The following is a 22006-nucleotide window of genomic DNA, read 5'->3' as shown; positions in this document are numbered from 1 at the left end:
TGTAACCAAATTTCTCTTTTTAAGTATTTGGATGTGTCAGTCCTAATTGGGAGAGGAGTTGATGTAAAACAAACTTCCATCAGATATTGAACGCTTACATGTATCTCTTTTGCTCTCTTTACAGTCTTGGTTGAACTGTACATTCAAATTTTTCTTCCTCTTGGATGCTGAGATCATCTTTACCTTTCTTCCTTTCTCTTGTTGCATGACAGCATCCAATGGTTGGTTACCGGGAAAGAAGGGGAGGGGGATGTATTGGGGGTGGTGGGCATCTGTCCAGCCCTTGTTTACCTTTATTGACCAAGGGCCCCAAGGCTCTGCATTGCCTTGGGGAAGGGTAAGTGAAAGAATCATGACACCAAAGGGCATGGGGTGTTTGAAGGCCCCCATGTGGTTTCTCATCTCATTCATTGCCTGGGTCTTTTTTTAATTTGAGATATTGTATGAGTATGATATTGTTACTCAGCTTTTACAGTCATTGTTTTGTTGGAGGGCAATTTGTTTATAGCCATGGGAAGCTTCCACATCATGATGCCTCTCTAAGTCAATTCCATATTAACTCTACGGTGCTTGTAAGTGGGAAATATATATTTGTTTGATGGGAGATGCTACCTCGTGGAGAGGAGGAACCATTAATGAAAGAAATAAACACCATGGCTTGATATCCCCTTTTGCAAAAGCTTCCAACAATCCTGAAGGTGGTCTCAGAGGGTATCATCTTATCTTTTCTCAAGTGGTGTATATTTGCTACTTTGGGTCTGATCCAAAACTCAAATGAATAAAGGGCAATGGCTTATTCTCATAGCCAGTCTAACATGTCTGAGTGAACTTTGCCTGTGAAAAGCTGACCTACTTCCTTTGGAGTTTGGATTCTATAACTGAGTTTTTTGCGTTTAATTGATTGAGGACCTTCCTGACCGGTGCTACAAGATGTGGGCCTGATCTCCTCCTGTTGGATACGCTTTTGTATCTGGTCTGTGAGACTCTTGTAAATTTTGGTTGGGAGGTAGCTCTCACCTTGTCCATTCTACTTGTACTGGGGTGCTAAGCTGCTTGATCCATCGAGCAAACCAAGAACAATGTGTCATCTAATTGCTAGCCTTCCTCTTTAATTGCCTCAAACCGCAGGTTTGTTTTATTACTGTCTGCCACTGCATTTTCTAAGTTTTCACCAGGCAGACAGCTCTGGTTTAGAGGCTCATGAAAACCAATACCTGGCTCAACAGGAGCTCTGGTCATGCTCACATGAATAGTCCCTTGACCAAAGATGAGGACTTAAAATTGGCTAGAGCAGGAAGGGACTAGACCTGAACCATGCTCAGTTTTATAATAAGCTTGATTCTGGAAATGGACCCACTCAGGCTCAGGACTAGCAAACTCTGACCTGGCCTGAGCTAACCTGAATCATTTGTTTATCAATTAGTTTTTAGTTGTCATTAGACTGGACTAGCAAGCTTAATGGCATTTACAATTTGTCTTGCTGCTGGCGCAGATACAATATGCTGTGATTGACCTAAATTAAGGAAAGCTTGTGTGATGGAATGTAGCACAATGGATGGGCTTATGAACAAAAGATGAGGTTCCCTTAAAGAAGTTCTCTTGCAATATGATTCTCCAACATATCCTTGGCAATGAAGCTACCTCCCAACATTCCTTGTTTTTGAGAAATTTTATCTAAAGTAGCATACTTTTCATATATGAAACAGCCCTTGGTTCAGTTGATCAAGACATGCACTTGGTTTCTTTCTCTTTTAACTTTGAGAGACCAAGCATGTGTATAAAACAGACATACCACCAACTGTTATGCAGCTTAGCATTTAGAACTTTTCTTTTAGCCTTTAAGCTTTAGTCTTTAATTAGCTTCCTCATGTAGCCTGTCTGGTAGTAAAAATTGTGAGGTAATGCAGTTGAAACCTTAGTTCAAGCATTCAGAGAGCACCGACATTTCATATAACATTCCTAGGTGAATCTGATATTGATATAGTTAACATAAGCAAAAACAGCAATCTTGAACAACTCTATTAGGGTTGGCCAACGCTGGGAAGCCACTATCATATTCTGGCACTTTTGTCCTCTTTGGATGCGGCTCTTGAGATTCGTTTTTTGTGAGTGTATCTTTCTCCTATCTCGGTTTGTGGGACTTCAACCACGACAAGCGAATCTTGATGACAATATCTTGCCATTGGATTAACTGGAAACAAAAATCCATATCAACTGTGATAGATGTGCCATAGATTTATTGATTTCAACAAATGTACAATCTTTTCAAGGTAGTTCTCAGAAACAGTTATTCACATGCATGCAAAATTTGTCTTTAAATTTTATAGTTAAAAATAAAGAAAATGGTATAACATTACTTTCCTTGTGAATATCTTTCTGAATTTTATTATCAGTCTCATATTATTGATCCCCTATCATCAAACCAAGTCCATTTTCCAATTCCTTATAAGAAAACCATTGTCTTACGTCCAATGTGGTCTCCAACAATATTTGATGGTTATCTTAGAGATCATTTCTTCAACGATCCAACTCAACTAATTATTTAGAAAACAAAGTCATTAACAATGTCAGAGGCAAAAAAAGAATATCTGAAAGAGATTTAAGTACAGTCGCAAAGCGAGTGCCATCTCTAGGACATTTTAAAGTATACCATGCCCATGACTACAAGTATAACCATCCCTTATCCTACTATGTAAGGCTCTCTTTATGAATCCTCATTGGCATGCATATTTAGGGTTGCACCTAATGTTATTCGTACAACAGAGAGAGTCCTATTATTGGTGAAAGTGGAATTGCGATCTATCTCTCGTCAACTTATAACAGATTCAAATTATAAAAGCTGGCCTTAATCATATATGTGAAGATTGCATGATTAATCTCATGCAGGATTTTACCCGAATGACTGCCCAAGAGATAAAAATGGAGAATTGAACAATCCCGTATTCAGTTACCTCACTATCACAAGAAGTTACACTAAACAATTTACTATTTTGTTTTACTGAACTCAGCTAGTCATTCAGGTGGAACCAAAAAACGAAGAAGAAAATAAAAAGAGGGAGAGAGAAAAAAGGGAGTTGGTCGGGAGACAGATGACTGAATCCTGTCATCTCTTAGTCTCAAATCTTATGATATGATGGAGAAATGTTTCTCAAAATGCTGGGACACCCCAACAGAAAACAGAAACACAATTATGTCTTCTAGTACTACACAAACAACTCCTTCCAGTTACAGACCTTGTTCTTCCTGCAGTGTTAACACACAGTTATCCATCATTGGTCTTTCAGGATCTAGATTAGGATTTGGAGACAGGACTGCCTCATAGACAGCATAAATATCCTCAATGATGAGCTCAAAAATTCATAATTCTAGTCCCACACACCCATGGAGCTTATCCTAGCAATATGAATGGTGCACATCGGTTGAGGATATCTGAATTATTGAAGTCACTATCCTTATAATAGTACTACCATGTGTAAATTACGACTTTTGCTATGAAAATGAACTGATGATGGATAAGCCTTGCTCATCGCCAAGTTCTCCCATTTTTCCTCATCATGTTGGCATTATATGAAGGTTGTATTTAACATAATATAGGCCAGGCAAGCAAATGAGTGGAGCATTTGCAAGTAAACCTTCACACGTATTTCTTAGTATATGAATGTGGAAAAACAAGTCACTCAGGTCATCTAAAAAAATCTTTGTAGTCAAGTGTGTTAACAGCCATATTCTCCATCTCCGAAGGGGGAGAAACAAGAGCAAGTTTTCCTTGTCATGCTCTTATTCCAAAAGTTTAGTGCTGACAAAAAATAACTCATTTTCTACATAGGGGATCGTGAAAGGTAGAAGGTAAAGGAATTTTTTTTTTAACTTAATTTCTAAAATATTCTTATTTTAAATTTATTTATGAATCTATCGTAATTTAAATGATATAAAATTTTATGCATAAAATCGTGGGTCGAACCTTATTGAGGTGTCATTAAAATCATGGGTAATCTAACCCATGATTTTAAAATGAAATCGTTGGTTGAATCTATAATTTCAACTGAAATCAACCTATAATTTCATGGCACTCTTCCTCTTTTTCCAAAATTTTTCTTTCTCATTTAATCCTCTTCTCTATTGTAATTTATCCCTAATCCCAAACCCTTGTCCCTACTCTAAAATCCTTAAGATTCTCTCTCATCTTACAAATCAAACTAATAGCTTCAAAAAAAATAAAAGTATGTCAAAAATAAAGAGCACTTGAGTAGGAAGAAAAAAAACAACCTTTATATAGCTACGAAGAAGAATTATTTTTGAATAATAAGTATAAAAAAAATTAGATCTAATTTTTTTGAAAAAAAATTGTAGAGAAAAGAATAGTAGATTTAGAATGTTTTAGTAATTTTTTAAATTAAAATAAATTTTAAATGAGGATACTTTGAAAATTAAGTTCTAAAAGAATAATATTTAAAAAAATCAAAGGTAAAGTTTTTGATTTTTTTTTTTTAATGAGAAGAAGAAGCTAAAGCTTAAGCACAACCAGACAAAATATTCTCGTTGGAGTAAAGTTGTCTTTTTTTTTTTTTTTTTGGCAAAAAAAATTGATGTCCTTAAATACAAAGAATTGCCCCCACACGTATATAACTCTGCACGTCGTTATCCGTTGCTGGACACAGTCTGTATAAGTTTCTATCTTTTATGACAGTATGGCAATCATCCTTCAGTGAACACAGGGAAAAAAAATAGATGGTTAAATCCAATAGCTTTATGAGGACAAGCAATTGCGAAAACGCTCCATTGTTCCAAGAGTTAAATTCCTAACAGGAGGCGACTACCGAACCCCTACAAAGCTGTGGCAGCACCAGATTTACTGTAACAAGATATAGGTAACTGCATCATTCACGCGTGCGGTATAAAGACCGACATAATTCTGCTCTGTTGTTGCTCAATCCTCTCATGAGGAGGGAACTCATCTCTTTTCTTTCAGGTGAAGCAAATAAGAATATGATCATTATCATTCCTTTTCATGCAGAATCATTACTCTTCATTGATGTACACCGTCTGTACAACAACAAAATCTACTCACTTTCCTTGTCGGAGGGGGAAAAATAGAAAACCTCATATCTAAATTATTTACAATATATAGTGTTTTGTCAAATTCCCCACCTCTGCCCAGCTCCTTGCTTATACATGACCAGGGCCATCCTGTCAAATTTAATTGGTTCACCAAAGAATTACATTCTTATATGCTCACAATCCTGGATCATTTACAGGAGCCCCACATGCTGGGTTGATACTATTCCATAATGATGCATAATGATGCCTGACATAGAAAAAGTAATCTAGTAAAGGGTAGTTAATATTAGCCAACAAAAGATTTGCATCTGTATCAAGTGAACTGAAAGGTGGAGATGTGTCATGATTTATAATATCAGTAATGAAATATGCAAGCATGTTACACGATCAACAAGATATAATAGATACATCCATGCAAGTTTAGGTTAAAATTTTGTGGTCAAGCAATAGACTGAAAAGCACATTTCTTATTGTGAACAAAAGAATTTTTCAGAATAGCAATTGCATTTTCATTGTAAGAGTAGAAAGATTACCAAGCAGCATAGATAAATTAGATGACTTCAAATCAGCTACTCATAGGTTTTTTCATTATCTGGGATGTTCTTAGCAGGAGTTTCCCAAAACCAGCAATAGTCGAAACTTTCTTCATGCATTTGTGTTGTAAACAAATGGGCACAAAAAAAAAATGGTAATGTTTGAAGAAACCAACCGCTCTGTTAATCCATTATCAATAACTCTAGAGAAGAAAATTGGAAAGCAATCGATGCCTGATTGCCACAGTATGATTTCAAAAAGAAGCTTTTGACAAGTTACTTGCATGTGCATCTAGCAAAATCAAGTTGTAGCCTCGGGTCATATTTTTTTATTTTCTCCCTTTGTTTAATGCTGGGATTCTGAATTGCAATTAAAAAATGATCTCTCCTGTGAAGACATTTCTAGGAACTACCTCTTTCACTGAATTTCAGCAAGATTATGCCTGAAATTTACCATTGGAGAGAGGTTAAATATGACTTCACTGCCACAATTATTCGATAATACAATGATATTAGCAACTTCATCAAAAAGAAAAAGAACAAAAGGGTAAAACGTGGCCCGGTTTGACGCATCGACATTTATATATATCTGCTTTTGCACATTACAACAAGGAGAAGGTTATGACATAACATAACACTTGCTGCCAAGAAAAAAAAGTTATCCTTGCAAATAAAGCAACCCAGACCTCAGATGAAAAAGAAGTTCAGTTTCCAAGAGACCAGGACTGAAAACTTCATAAAGCTGAGTACCCAAGTGATTGAGCTCAGCAAAGAGGATCCATGAATAGATACGTAATCAAGTTCGCTTGCACGCATACACACAGGTCTGACTCATGTAGCTGAGAAACAAACAGTTAACAAACGAGACAGGACCACAAAATCTAGAGACTGTAGCAGATGCAGGGCAAAATACTAAACCATCACCAACCACGAGTAACAAATACGCTAAACTAGATTGCACAGTGTGACAATAGTTGTATTTCACCTGCTTTAATAGTGAAAAGCCAGGAGTCATTCATGTACAGGAACCAACTCCTGAGAAGATTCTTCATTTCAAAAAGTGAGGATTCAGCAATCCTGGGATTTCAAGGAAGCCAACACGATCTCTTCCTCCAAATACTTTTTTCAGCTTCTCATCACAAACTATCACCCTTTTGTTCTCTGGATCCTGTAAAAAAGAACAAAGAACAAATGCGCAATGACCTATGTCATTGAATTATAGGATCTGATGTGAAGTACAAAGACTAACCAAATAGTAATGTAGTAACAAGGACATACAAAGATTAACTAAATATTATATATTAAAAAAATCTATGGAGTCTAATAACAAGGACATTAATAACCAAATTTACATAGCATGATAACTCATATAAACAATCTTATCTGGATGCTACAACTAGTTTCAGTGTTAGATACAAGCAAGAGAATTCAGATCCTCCTATTTCTACAAAATAATCATGCTATGCTTTTGGATAATTATAAATGCATATACATGCATATTCGAGTTTGTACTAATATTGAATGAAAGATTACTGTTAATACTAAATACTATAGCACTGATGGAGATAATCAATATAACAATGATAATGAATTAAGACAAAAAATGGCAACTCAACCCACAAAAAAACGTTAAATATAGAATATAACTTTATCAGCCAGAATAAAAATTCATATGAACCAAACTCAAGGCAATCCATCTTGTAACTGTTCCCAAATGTTTTTTAGCTATTGCATATATTCAATGAATGTGTTCTACAATTGTAGGCATTTAGTGGTTTAGAAGTTGCAAAAGAATGAGAAAGAAGAAAAGGTATCAAATTCATCGAAATTGGGATTCGGGTATTATAAGATCCCCTTTTTTTCTTTTCTTTTTTTTTTTTTTTTTTTGGTTTTTGTGGGTGGGGGAGGGAATGGATCTTATACATAACCAGCTTGTCTCATGAATAATCCATAAGTATCTTACAAGTACTGACATTACTGAGCAAGACAGTACATGTTAAGCTGCTACCTTGCTTATGTTGAAAACATTAGGTAAAATGCTAATGAATGCAGATGCAAAAGAAAATATTTAGAACACTGGATGGATTCTATATGCATGTATACTTATATATATGTATATATACATATATTCATACACGTATATATGTACATGTACTAGTAAAAGTGCATGCATAAAATGCATGTGTAAGAGGGGAGATATAATCAAATGTTACCGCTAGTTGTTACCTAATTATCAAAAATTGTCAAAATCATATTGCATAAGATAGTCTTGTTAAAGTTGTATTTTTGGAAATAAAATGTTCGATAAATAATTACATTGGCTTGTAATTAGGAGATCTGCTAGATCAAATATCAGCTACACTCTACATGATACAAGCAATCTTTCAAAAGTCATAACTTCTTACAGAAAAATAAATTTCTTAGACTTCTTGGAAAGAGCTCTACAAGATTTATAATTAATATCTCAATTTCCTTAACAGCATTTCAATGTTTTTTGGGTCAAAAACTGCCTGAAAGCCATAGCTGTACTCTAGTGATGATTTTCTTCTAATGTTTTAAAGGCATAAATTTTCACAAAGATGCCGTATTTCAATGATTTTGGACTTGCTCCTAAGATGGCTTCTAGAAAAACACTATATACATATACATATACATACATATACATACATACATACATACATACATACATATATATATATATATATATATATATATATATATATATGGAGAGAGAGAGAGAGAGATGGACTTGGCTACTTTCGAGTGGATGTCTACTTAGATCATGTCAGGTCTAATCTGAACGATGGAGGTTCAAACATTGATGATCTAGGCTGTTAGATATGATCTATTACCAAATTGCTTACACACCACAACTCATGTGATTTTAGACACCCTCGCCTATACAACAAGTGATAAAAAAAAGTATAATTTAATATTATTTAGACTATCCAAATTTTTAACTTATGCATCGGGTAGGGGTGTCTAAATCACATGATTTTTAGTATGTAAGCAATTTGGAGGCAGCAAATCACATTCAGTGGCTCGGATTATCAATGTGGAACCGATATCATCCAATCTAGATCAGACCAAAACTGAGTGGAAATCCACTAAGTTTAGCCAAGTCTCTCTCTCTCTCTCTATATATATATATATATATATGTATGTATATATGTGTATATATATATATATATATATATGTATTATATATATTATATATATATATATTATGTATTATATTATTATATATATATATTATATTATGTATATATATGTATATATATATTATGTATATATATTTATATATATATATGTATGTTATATATGTATATGTATGTATATATATGTATATGTATGTATATATATTATATGTATGTATATATATGTATGTATATATATGTATATGTATTATATATATTATGTATATATATATGTATGTATATATATGTATTATATTATATTATGTATATATGTATGTATATGTATGTATGTATATGTATATGTATATATATTATATATATATATATATATATTATATATATATATATATATATAGATGTGAGTGCGCATGCGCGTGCATGTGTCCTATGTGTTTATAGATTAAGAGACTACAACAAGATCGATCAAATTTGAGGCTAGATTCAGTTTTATAAATTTGAATATTGGTGTTGCAAAATGAAGATTAAAGCCATTGAATATGATCTCTTCCGACAACCTTTAAAATCAGAAGTCAATTTCCATCCTTCACTTGGGCAAGATCGGGATTGCAATGTCCCCCCTTGTTCGTTCAAAATTTTTCTTTCTTAATTTCGACTGGGTAATTCATGGAAACTACAACCTAGTGGCATCCAGGGCACATACTCATGGCACATGTGTCATGATGTATCTATGTGCAAGCATGACCAAAAAAAAAAAAAAAAAAGAAAACAGAATTGTTCATTTGGGTCGCTATTCTAGCAGGCAAATGTGTTTCTTAACCTAAAAAAGCAGTATCAATTAAGAGATTACGCGATCAATCTTGTTTCCCTAGCAATTCTTGTATGTCTAAAGGATATAAAATGTTCCTTCATAATGGATTGGCAGATGCAATCTTGGAGTATGCTCCATTCATATCTACTCCACGGTGAAAAACAGAGAATTTTGACAATCAAAACAATAAATTTGCAATGGTGCCCATTCCTTTGCTTCCAAAACATTTTAAGACCCCTCAGCCAAAGAATGCTTTAGATGTTTCAACAATGGGTGAACCATTAGTAACTAGCCAACAGTTAAACAAAGGTGAAAGGAGCAAACCTTGAGAACGTACCTACTAGTCTGATGATCATGAGGACTTGGAAATTCCAATTGCTCACAAGAAAGGGAAGCTCTTCTGCACCTCTCAATTCAATCTAGTCACTTTACATGCAGTGTTACCCAAATATCATCTATTCAAATCTCCATGTTCTATGGGAATCCAAGCCTTTCCACATTAGTGCAATGCTGCTCCACTAGGTTCCATGGGTTTTCAAGTCCTTCATCATGTTCTCTGGGTTCTGATGATTCTTACAGTTAGTGCTAAAAACTTCTAGTACTTAATGCTCCATCATGACCCATGGGTGTCCAATCTCTATCCAATTTATGGAGTGCACCAACACTAGAACCATATTATTTTTAAGCTCTCTAGTAAAGCAACAATCCATCTGTTTCAACTTTGAACTGTTAAATTTTTAAGGACAATGTCTTTTGAGACCTGGTAAATTATTACATCCCAACAGTAACTTAAGCTTCTTCACTATTATATAGAACTTAGAGTTTAACAAGTTTAACAACAGAAGCTATTATTGTGCTTAGGCTTAATAAAAAAAAAAGAACAACCAGTTATCATAGTTGTTTTAAAGATAATACTTGATTCAATGTGGGATAGCTTTGTGTGATGGGCATTAAGATGGAAAGGTGTGTATAAACAGTACATTAAGATTTTTAAAAACATGTAACGATAATTTGAAAGCAGCTTTGCGGACATAAGTGAACTTTCAGACAAGATGCATCGGGCTCACATCACTGTAGATTCATTGAGTATTAACTTGTTATTGATAACAAAAATAGTATATCACAAATATTTTTATTAGATGGAAAACTAACTTTGTTGATAACCCAAAGAGGTTTCACACTAAATTAGGATTATCCAGACAATTGATGGGGAACAAGGACAAAAAATTCCATAGCGTACTACCAGACTATACAAATGAGGTTTTAGTGCAGTCGAATTAGAAGAAAGGTGCCAAACAAGATGGGCAAAGAATACCACAGAGTGATGATCTCAATATCTTGTATTTTTATAAAAAAGAATGGAAAAGAAAAACATCATATCTAACAGAAACAAAGATGAGTGAATTAGTGAAAATAACTTTTTGGATGCTACATGGCCGATGCATTTCTGAACAACTTAAAGACAATTTTATGACACAAAAGGCCTGTAAGACTGTAACACTAGAATGTTGAGAAAAAAGACTAACAAAACAAGAATAAGCATGGCTAAATCTCCATATATTCAAACAACATAATGCAAAGTAACGCTTTTAGGTACCAAGTAGCCTTCTAAATCAATGGCTGGCTTGCCCCGTGCTCCAAGCATATCAGATAAATATTTCGCCTAGAGGATTGGTTTAGGTTGACAACTGGCTATGAAAATCAGCTAAATCACCTTGTAGAGCCTTAAAGTATTCCATAAGAAGTGTTTTAAGTGGTTGTGTCATGCCTCCGACCCAAGATTGTCAGTCGAAGGTCATAGCAACCATCGCATACTTATAAAAAACTCTTCCTATAAGCATGCAAGGCATCTCATCATGATATCATAAACAAAAAGCTAAATAAATTTCAATTTTTAATAATCAAACCTTAGTTCAAATAACAAATCAAAACTTAGTGCCAAAAGGAAAGTAAAAATTTGACAAAGTCAACATTAAAATAAAATCTTGCATCAATTCTGAAAAATTCTAAATCAATTAAGGTAAGCTAACTCCGTCTCTAATCGCACTCTCAATAGAAATCCCGCATCATGCTAATTTTCTGAATCTGTAAAAGAAAATAGAAAACTCATCATGAGCTAAATAGCCCAGTAAGCAATGTATACCTTTAACTGAATAAATCAGGCAATAATATTACACATATCAGTTTACTGATAATAACATAATAAATATATAAGTTTAAGAATTCATATCTTAATTCATCGCACTATCAAATATTTATATATAAATTTTCATTTCATTACAATTTCAAATTCATCAAATTTCTTACGTTCTTCTTATCAACCATGAACCATGACCACATTTTTCCTGTGGCATGGTCATAACACCACGTATCTTCTTGCGATAAGCTGCAAATCATCTGGCAACAAAATCCTTCGGAATCACTGGTCTCGCTGATGGTTTGTCGCTAGTCTCGCCGGTGACATAAATTCTCAAGACAAATCAATTGCCAACGTATTAACCCCCATTGACGGGATCCTTTATATAGTCAGATTGTCAAATCATATCATCTTCTAATTTTATATATTATTTCAATAATAATATAAATAAATGATATTCGAATCAATCAATCATATCATTCTTTATGATCATACATCATCATAATTAATTTCAACAAATATCTTCAATCATAGTTAAATTCAACAAATATCTTTAATTATAATTAATTTCAACAAATATCTTCAATCATAAGCATACCATGAATTAATATGATTCAAATTTATAATTTATCAGATAAATTCAGTAAAGGTAAAACACTACTTACCTCAAAAGCAAATCCAAACTATGGATCCTATAAATCCAGAAAATCTTTCTCTGAACTGGTATGTCAAAATATCATATTTTGATCAAAATTTATCATAATTAAAATAAAATTCCTAAAATCCAATGTCCCCATATGGATTGACTAGGTGATAGCAACCAAGATTTTTGATTGGTCCATCTAAACTGTTAAAGAAAAATCCTTCTTTACTTTTTTTTACCTTTTTTTTTAAAAATCCATCAATCCTAATAGAAAATAAAAAGAGAAAGAAGAGAAAAGATGGAAGAGAGAGAGCAGAGAGAGAGAGTCTCTCTTCTCTTTTTTTTTTCTTTTCTTTTTTTTTTTTTCTTTTTTTCCTCCTCTCTTCTTCTTCCTTCATTTAAACAGAATAGAGGACCATGGTCCCCCTTCTTCTTGTTCCAATCTCGTGGAGGTCTCGCCGAAACGACGAGTGGGGGTTCAACCCAGGGCAGCGCACCGCGGCTCCATGTTCAGATGCTCGCCGGTGATGACGGCACGAAAAACACACACATGGACGGCCAAAATAGGGGTTTCAAAATCCCGAATTTTTTCCCCAAAAAACAGCAATAAGTCGGTAGAAATCCTGATTTATAATCAAAAAAATTGAAGAGAGGATTCTTTGATTCATTACCTTGCTCTTTGCGGTGTTTTTGGCCACGAAATCGTCGGCAAAAGCCTTTAATTCGAGAGCAAGAAAATAAGAAAAATCGAGAGAAAGAAGAGATGAAAGAGGGATTTTTCGATGATTGATGGACGAGGGGCTTCCATTTTATAGAGGAAGATTTAGGATTTTGCTCGGATTTGGTCTCCTTATTAGGGTAGGAAGAAGACTCTCAATAGGAGTCTTCTTCCTCCTGTTAATCTCCTTTTTTTTTTTTATTGGGCTTGGGCTTTGGGCTTGGGTCATAACATTCTTTACCCCTAAAAAAAATTTCGTCCTCGAAATTTTTCATACCTGTGGTCTCGAAGAGCTGGGGATATTTCTGCTTCATTTCTTCTCTAGTTCCAAGTGGCTTCTCTTTTCGAATGTCACTCCATTGTACCTTAACATAGGAAATGTTACGACGCCTTAGCACTTGTTCTTTACAGTCCATGATCCATACAGATATTCTTTATATGATAGATCTTTTTTAACTTGCAAGGATTCAAGTTCTACGATGTGACTTGACTCTGGCAAATATTTCTTCAATATAGAAATATGAAAAACATCATGCACTCCAGCAAGTGAAGGTGGTAAGGCAAGTCTATAAGCTACCTCACCAATTCTTTCAAAATCTCGAATAGACCCACATATCTAGGATTCAATTTGCCCCGAATGTCAAACCTTGAGATTCCTTTTGAAGGAGATATTTGAAAAATACAGTCACCAATTTGAAATTCGAATTTCCGTCTCCTGTTATCTGCATAACTTTTCTGTCTACTTTGTGCTGTCCGAAGTCGCTCTTTGATTAATTGAATCTTCTCGACTGTTTGTTAACAATTTGGGACTCAATATTTTTCGCTCGCAATATCATCCCATAAATCGATGATCGACATCTTCTACCATATAATGCTTCATAAGGTGCCATACCAATGCTAGCCTGATGACTGTTATTATAAGCAAACTCAATCAAAGGTAGATGCTCATCCCATGAACCTTTCATATCTAAAACACAGGTTCTCAACATATTTCTAAGATCTGAATAGTTCTCTCTAACTGACCATCAATCTGTGATGAAAAGCTGTACTAAAGTTCAACTTTGTTCCTAATGCCTTGTATAAGCTCTTCCAAAACTATGATATAAATCTGATGTCTCGATCCGATACAATGGTCACTGAAATTTCATATAGCCTTATAATTTCTTTCATATATAATTTTGCTAGTCTTTTCAAAGTGAACCCAACTCTAATTGATAGAAAGTGTATAGACTTTGTCAATCAGTCCACAATCACCCAGGCTGCATCATTTTTACTTAGAGTCTTAGGTAGTTCAGTTATAAAATCCATAGTGATATATTCTCACTTTCATACTGGAATATCAAGGGGTTGAAGTAGTCTTGTGGATCTCTGATGTTCAACTTTAACCTGTTGACACATCAAATATTGAGCCACAAATTGAGCGATCTCTCTCTTCATATTATTCCACTAGTACATTTCTTTTAAGTCTCTATACATCTTAGTACCTTCCGGACGAACTGTATAACCGGTCTAATGGGCTTCCTGAAGTATTTCTTGTTTGAGTACTGAATCATTAGGTATGCAAATTCTATTTTCGAATCTCAACGAATCATCATCATGCATCTTGAATTCAGATTGAATACCAGCTTCCACTGAATCCCTTATTTTCATTAATTGTGGATCACCATTCTAGGTGACTTTAATTCTTTCAATAAGTGTTGGCTGAACCCTCATGTTGGCTAATCATACTGCTGAATCATATACTTGAATATCTAATTCTAGTTTTCTTATATCCTCCAATAATTGGCGTTGATGTGTGATTAAAATAGCCAAATTTTTCATGGATTTTCTACTAAGGGCATCAGCAACAACATTAGCTTTTCCAAGATGATAATGAATTGTTAAATCATAATCCTTCAACAGTTCTAACCACCTTCTCTATCTCATATTTAATTTCTTCTGCATAAAAATATACTTCAAACTCTTATGATCTATAAATACTTCACATTACACACCGTATAAATGATGCCTCTAGATTTTCAGGATAAAAATCACTGCTGCTAACTCCAAATCATGTGTCGAATAATTCTGTTCATATGGCTTCAATTGTCTTGAGACGTAAGCCACTACCTTACCATGTTGCATCAATACACAGCCAAGTCCCTTTTTAAATGCATCACTATATATTGTGAATCCTTCATTTCCTATTGGTATAATAAAAATAAGGACTGAAACTAATCATTGTTTTAACTCTTGAAAACTTTGTTCACAATCCTCGGTCCACTCAAATTTAATCTTTTTTGAATAAGACAAGTCAAAGGTGCAGCTATGCGGGAGAATCCTTCCATAAATCATTTGTAATAACCTGCCATTCTCAAAAAACTTCGAATCTCGAAAAAATGTGGGTCTGTTCCACTGCACCACAGCTTCCACTTTTGTTGGATCCACAGAAATTCCATCTTTAGACACGATGTGTCCCAAAAATGCTATTTTGTTAATCAAAATTCGCACTTCTTTAATTTGGCATAAAGTTTCTTTTTCCTTAATATTTGTAGTACACACCGCAAATATTCCTCATATTTCAATTTGCTTCTTAAATATACCAAGATATCATTAATGAACACGACAACAAATTTATCAAGGTAGGATTTGAATATTCTGTTCATTAAATCCATGAAGGCCGCTGGAGCATTGGTTAATCCAAATGGCATCACTAAAAATTCAAGTGTCCATAACGAGTTCTAAATGCAGTCTTTGGTATGTCCTCTGCTTTGATTTTTAATTGATGATATCTTGAACGAAGATCAATTTTAGAAAAAACTTGTGCACCTTGCAACTGATCAAACAAATCATTGATTCGAGATAGAGGATACTTATTTTTATAGTAATCTTGTTCAACTCCCTATAGTCGATACAAGCCTCATACTTCCATTTTTTTTTTCACAAACAAAACTGAAGCTCCCCAAGGAGATACACTGGATCTTATAAAACCCTTATCCAACAAATTCTATAACTGATCTTTTAACTCCTTCAACTCCATGGGGCCATTCGATAAGGGGCTTTAGAAATCGGACTTGCATTGGGTGCCAACTCAATGGTAAATTTAATTTTTCTGTCCGATGATAGTCCGAGTAAATCATCAATGAATACATCTGAAAATTCATTCACAACAGAATATCTTGTAACCTTAATTCATCATGTTCTGTATTCTTTATTGATACCGGATAACCTCTACATCCCTTTCTTAGCATCTGTCTGGCTTGCACAAAGGAAATGATACGTGAGAGGTGGTTCCTGTACTTCCATCAAAACTGAATACTAATTCATCCAACATTTGAAAGTTCACTCTCTTTTCATGACAATCCACAGAGGCATGATAAGTAGCAAACCAATCCATTCCTAGAATGACATCAAAATCATGCATATCCAGGACCACCAAATCTGCTGGTAATTCTTTTTCTCCTATTTGGATCCTACATGACTTGCACATAGTTTCGATACTCAAAATACCACCTACCGATGTCTCAACATATAATTTATTTTCATAGTTCACATACTATATCATGTTGTCTAATAAAAATAGTGGATATAAAGAAATATGTAGCACCAGAATCAAACAAAATAGAAGCATAGATACCAGACATAGAATAGTACCTATCACCACAGTATTAGAGGTTTGAGCATCCTGTTGCGTGAGTGCATAAACTCTTCCTTGAGTTTTCGGCTTTTGACCTCCATCCTTTGTTTGAGTGGATCTATTCTCGTTCCTCTGGGGGCAATCTGTAATTTTGTGTCCCTTCTGTCCACAGTTAAAACAAGAACCAGTATTCCATGGGCAATTAGAAGACTCATGATCTCTTCGGTCACATCTCGAACATCTACCCATCTCATTCTCATGATTCTTATCATTTGCTGGCTTCTTTGCTGGACCTTACGGTTTTATTTCATCCTTGAGTTTCACCAAACCTATTTCTCTTTTTCTGATTCCGTTCTCTCTTAGCATGTGCTTCATTAACCTCTCTCTCAATTTAATGCTTTATTCACAACTGAGGCATAAGTAGTTAACTCATAGGGTACAACTTGTTTTTTAATTTCTGTCTTCAGCTCTATTTCAAATTTATGTACTCTATCTTACTCAATTTCAATCAATCTTGGAACAAACTTAGCTAACTCCATGAATTTAGCTTCATATTCTGCAACGGATCTGCTCTCTTGTTTTAAATGAATAAATTCTTGCTCTTTCTGTATTCTGACACTTTAGGAAAGTACTTGTCAAAGAATTCGCCTTGAATCTCTCCCAACTGAGTGTATCCTATCATGTTCATATTTTTGTTCAAATATCCGCCACCAGTTGTATGCCTCACTTTGTAACAGATATGCTCTATAGCGGATCTTCTCATCATCATGGCATTCTTGTACGACAAATGCCTTCTCCATCTCCATAATCCAGTTGTCAGCTTTTAGTGCTCGATGGTCCCTTTGAAGGCTGAGGAGCCAACTTCTTAAACTCCACGATATTATTCCTCTGCACTGGATATTCTCCATGTCCATATATCAGTGGAGGATGCTGATGTGGCTACGCATGTTGTTGTATTTGTTGTTGTTGAGGCAACTGTTGCTGTGTTTGCACTACTCCGACTAAGATCTACATTAACTGGTCATATTCGACTTTCCTACACCGTCGGAATATTTTCAGTAGGGTCAATGATATCCTCTTGCTAAGAGGTGCCACTATTCAGCTGAGGAGTGTTACCACCAAGCGGATTGGATGTCCTTCCTGTAACTCCTTGAGTATTTTTCATTCGTCGTAGAGGCATATTGACTTATGTCAAATTGGGATGATAACTTATCCTTAATAAAGTTATAAACTTATTTAAGGTAGTCAGGTCATAATCATCATAAACTAACATCCCAATATCTCTAATATCTATCCATCACTCATTCATTCGATTCTACATATCTTTATCTATCTACTTATGCTCTGATACCATATAAATTATCACGCCTCCACCCAAGATTGTAAGTCGAAGATCATGGCAACCGCCGCATACTTATAAGAAACACTTTCCATAAGTATGCAAGGCATCTCATGATATTAACAAAAAGCTAAATAAATTTTAATTTTTAATGATCAAATCTTAGTTCAAATAACAAATCAAAATTCAATGTCAAAAGAAAAGTAAAAGTCTGACAAAGTCAACATTAAAATAAAATCTTGCATCAATTCTGAAGAAATCCTAAATCAATTAAGGTAAGCTAACTTCGTCTCTAATCACACTCCCGATAGAAATCCCGCATCATGCTAATTTTTTGAATCTGTAAAAGAAAATAAAAAACTCATCATGAGCTAAATAGCCCAGTAAGCAATATATACCTTTAAGTGAATAAATCAGACAATAATATTACACATATCAGTTTACTGATAATAACATAATAAATATATGAGTTCAAGAATTCATATCTTAATTCATTGCACTATCAAATATCATATATGAATTTTTATTTCATCATAATTTTAAATTATGTTTGTCATCTCAAATTCATCAAATTTCTTATATTCTTCTTATCAACCATGAACTATGACCATATTTTCTCTGTGACAGGATCATAATACCGCGTATCTTCTTGCGATAAACTGCAAATCATTTGGCAGCAAAATCCTTCGGAACTGCTGGTCTCGCTGACGACATGTCGCTGGTCTCGCTGGTGATATAAATCCTCAGGACAAATCAATTGCCAACATATTAACCTCCATTAGCGGGATCCTTTACATAGTCAGGTTGTCAAATCATATTATCTTTCAATTTCATATATTAGTTAAATAATAATATAAATAAATGATATTCGAATCAATCAATCGTATCATCCTTTATGATCATACATCATCATAATTAATTTCAACAAATATCTTCAATCATAATTAATTTCAACAAATATCTTCAATCATAATTAATTTCAACAAATATCTTCAATTATAAGCATACCATGAATTAATATGATTCAAATTTATAATTTACCAGCTAAATTCAGTAAAGGTAAAACACTACTTACCTCAAAAGCAAATCCAAACTATGGATCCTATAAATCCTTCTCGAAACCTGGTATGTCAAAATATCATATTTTGATCAAAATTTTATTATAATTAAAATAAAATTTCTAAAATCCAATGTTCCCACATGGATTGACTCGGTGATAGCGTCCAGAATTTTTGATTGGTCCATTTAAGCTATTAAAGAAAAACCCTTCTTTACTTTTTTTTTACCTTTTTTTTTTAAATCCATCAATCCTAATAGAAAATAAGAGAGAAAAAGAAGAGAGAAGATGAAGAGAGAGAGAGCAGAGAGAAAATCTCTCTCTCTCTCCTTTTTTTTTCCTTTTTCTTTTTTTCCTCCTCTCTTCTTCTTCCTTCGTTTCTTTCGTTTAAACAGAACAGGAGACCGTGGTCCCTCTTCTTCTCCATCCCAATCTCGTGGAGGTCTCGTCGGAACGGCGAGTGGAGGTTCAACCCAGGGCGACGCAGCCGCGGCTCCATGTTCGGGTGCTCGCCGGCGATGGACGGCGTCGGAAAATACACACACGGACGGCCAAAATAGGGATCTCAAAATCTCGAATTTTTTTCCCAAAAAACAGCAATAAATCGGTAAAAATCCTGATTTATAATCAAAAGAAATTGAAGAGAGGATTCTTTGATTTATTACCTTGCTCTTTTGGTATTTTGAATCATGAAATCGCCGGCAAAAGCCTTTAATCTGAGAGCAAGGAAATAGGAAAAATCGAGAGAAAGAGGAGATGAAAGAGGGATTTTCCGGTGATTGACGGACGAGGAAGGGAGGGGCTTCCATTTTATAGAGGAGGGTTTAGGGTTTTGCTCGAATTTGGTCTCCTTATTAGGGTAGGAACGGAAGTCTTCTTCCTCCCGTTAATCCTCTGGTTTTTTTTTTTTTTTTGATTGGGCTTGGCTTTAGGCTTGGGTCATAACAGGCCGGTTCTAATCTTCTTTCTTTTTGCCCTGCCCGCCTTTTCCATTTACTATTCAGAAATTTTATATTATCCTCTTCCTTAATCAAACTAAGCTGACCTAAAGCTACATGACATTAAGAACTTTTTTCATCACCCCCTATCAACTGAAGAAAAAGATCAAGGAAAGACCTCTTTCATCACGCAGTGGTTAGAGCTTGCGAACGAGGGTTGACTTTGTCTCTGCCCTTTTCCTAACTCTGTCATTCCAATCCCAAAGTTCCCAATTGCTTACGTTTTTTATTGAATTGAATTCACTCTCCAATGCAGGCCCATGTTTATGCGAAAAAACTTGGGTGACAACAATGATAACATTGTTGGGAAATGTTTTGCAGGAGGAACTCTAAGGGCAACGGTACAATATTTTATTGGATGTATGCATACAGGAAATGCCAGAAAACATTTACGAATCTGCTGCCCCAGGAATTGACTTGCATAAAGATTCTACAAGAAAAGTTGAAGACATTTCTCACATCACCAGCACCATGTGTGTCAGTACCAAATGGCCGTAGTTTGTTTAATGTGATAACCAAACCCCAAGCAAAGGCAAATTTAGCTTCAAAACTCAATTTTTAACCACTCAATACATTCTCCTAACACCTGCGTCCATTATCCCGCAACAAACAGTCAATTACACAACATGAGAAGCATCCACGACAAATAATATGTAGGCAAATATTATCCGATTCTGAATACCAGATTACAGCATTAAGAATTATTCAATTTAGGGAAAAGAGAGAGGCAAGTAGAGGTTGGGGGAGAGACCTGGAGATTGTTCTCTTTGACATAGGCCCATATCTGCTTGAGGGCTTGGGTGCGACGGATCTCCTTGACGCCCAGCAGCGCCTGGAGCTCCGAGGAGACGGGCCGGGGCTTGGTGATGCCCCTGGGCTGCCTCTTCTTCGCCGGTGCTGCCTCCGCAGACGTGGCTCTGGAGACCGCCGCCACGCGCAGCACAACGGCCGCCCGCCATCTCCTCGACGGCAGCACGCTGGATGGCAGCAGAGCCGGGCAGCGGAGCACGACCGGCGCCGGCTCGCGGCTGATGCATGTGGAGAAGCTGCTTGTAGCCGACATGGTCGGAGCTCCGCCGCCGACGAGAGCGCGAGAATCGAGGATTTGGTGTTTGAGGGGGCGAGAAAAGGAAGAGGCGCCTCGAATGCAAGCGAAGAGAGCTTACTGCGATCGGAAGAGATATAGACGATGCTCCTTTTAAACATATTATGTACTCGTAAAATAATTATAGACCGTCCAATAAAGCAAAATTTTTGGATGGAGACAAGATATTGGACGGTCTTGATTGAGATGCTTCCGTTGTCGTGCATGAAGCTGGGGAACATTGGGAATCATGCTTTGTTATCGCCATATTTTGGACTGCAATTGGATCTTTATTTATTGAGAGATCCTTTGTGCACCAGTGTAGAAAATCCGACGCTAAGCACATCAGGTTATTCGGTTGATTTAAGTAGTTATTATTTTTTAATATATATTTAATATTAATAAATTAATTTTTATTTAAAAATTTTATATGATAAAAATATTTTTTTAAAAATTATAATATTTTTTATAAAATTTATGATATTTTTGTAGAAAATATTAAATTGAAACGAAACGTCATAATTTTTATATGGAAAAAATATTATAATTTTTAAAAAATAAATATTATAATTTAAAAAAATATATTTTCATCATATAAAATTTTAAAATAAAAAAATTAATTTACTGATATTAAATGTGCATTGAAAAATGATGGCTACGTGGATCAATCAAACAAAGCGGTGTACTCCGTGTTGAATTTTTTATACTGTCTGCGGTGCACAAAATTTTTTATTATTTATTTATTTATTATATAAAAAAATAGAAAAAAATTTTGTGCACCGTGGGCAGTATAGAAAATTTGACGTGGAGCGCAGCACCTTATCAGATTGATTCATATAGTCATCACTTTCCAATAT

General features: G+C 34.9%; 1 protein-coding gene across 2 annotated transcripts; it reads right to left on the bottom strand.

Moving 5' to 3' along the window:
• Positions 1-4987: 4987 nt before the first annotated feature.
• Positions 4988-21248, bottom strand: LOC105037632 (uncharacterized). Of its 2 annotated transcripts, XR_012136365.1 has the most exons (3): positions 20817-21248; positions 6577-6759; positions 4988-5305 (listed from the first exon to the last, which is right to left on the bottom strand). XR_012136365.1 is itself a non-coding variant. In XM_073247927.1 (2 exons), the coding sequence occupies exons 1-2, from the start codon at positions 21126-21128 to the stop codon at positions 6640-6642; spliced, it is 432 nt and encodes a 143-aa protein (XP_073104028.1). In that variant the 5' UTR covers positions 21129-21248; the 3' UTR covers positions 6325-6639. The 2 variants fall into 2 exon arrangements, 1 of the variants encoding a protein (XP_073104028.1); XM_073247927.1 differs by lacking the exon at positions 4988-5305 and having other exon boundaries at positions 6325-6759.
• Between the last annotated feature and the right edge of the window lie 758 nt (positions 21249-22006).

This window comes from Elaeis guineensis, chromosome 13 (assembly GCF_000442705.2).
Source record: "Elaeis guineensis isolate ETL-2024a chromosome 13, EG11, whole genome shotgun sequence".
In the NCBI taxonomy this organism is placed as follows: domain Eukaryota; kingdom Viridiplantae; phylum Streptophyta; class Magnoliopsida; order Arecales; family Arecaceae; genus Elaeis; species Elaeis guineensis.
Note: the sequence above shows the minus strand (reverse complement) of the source record. Positions and strands in the feature narration are given on the sequence as shown.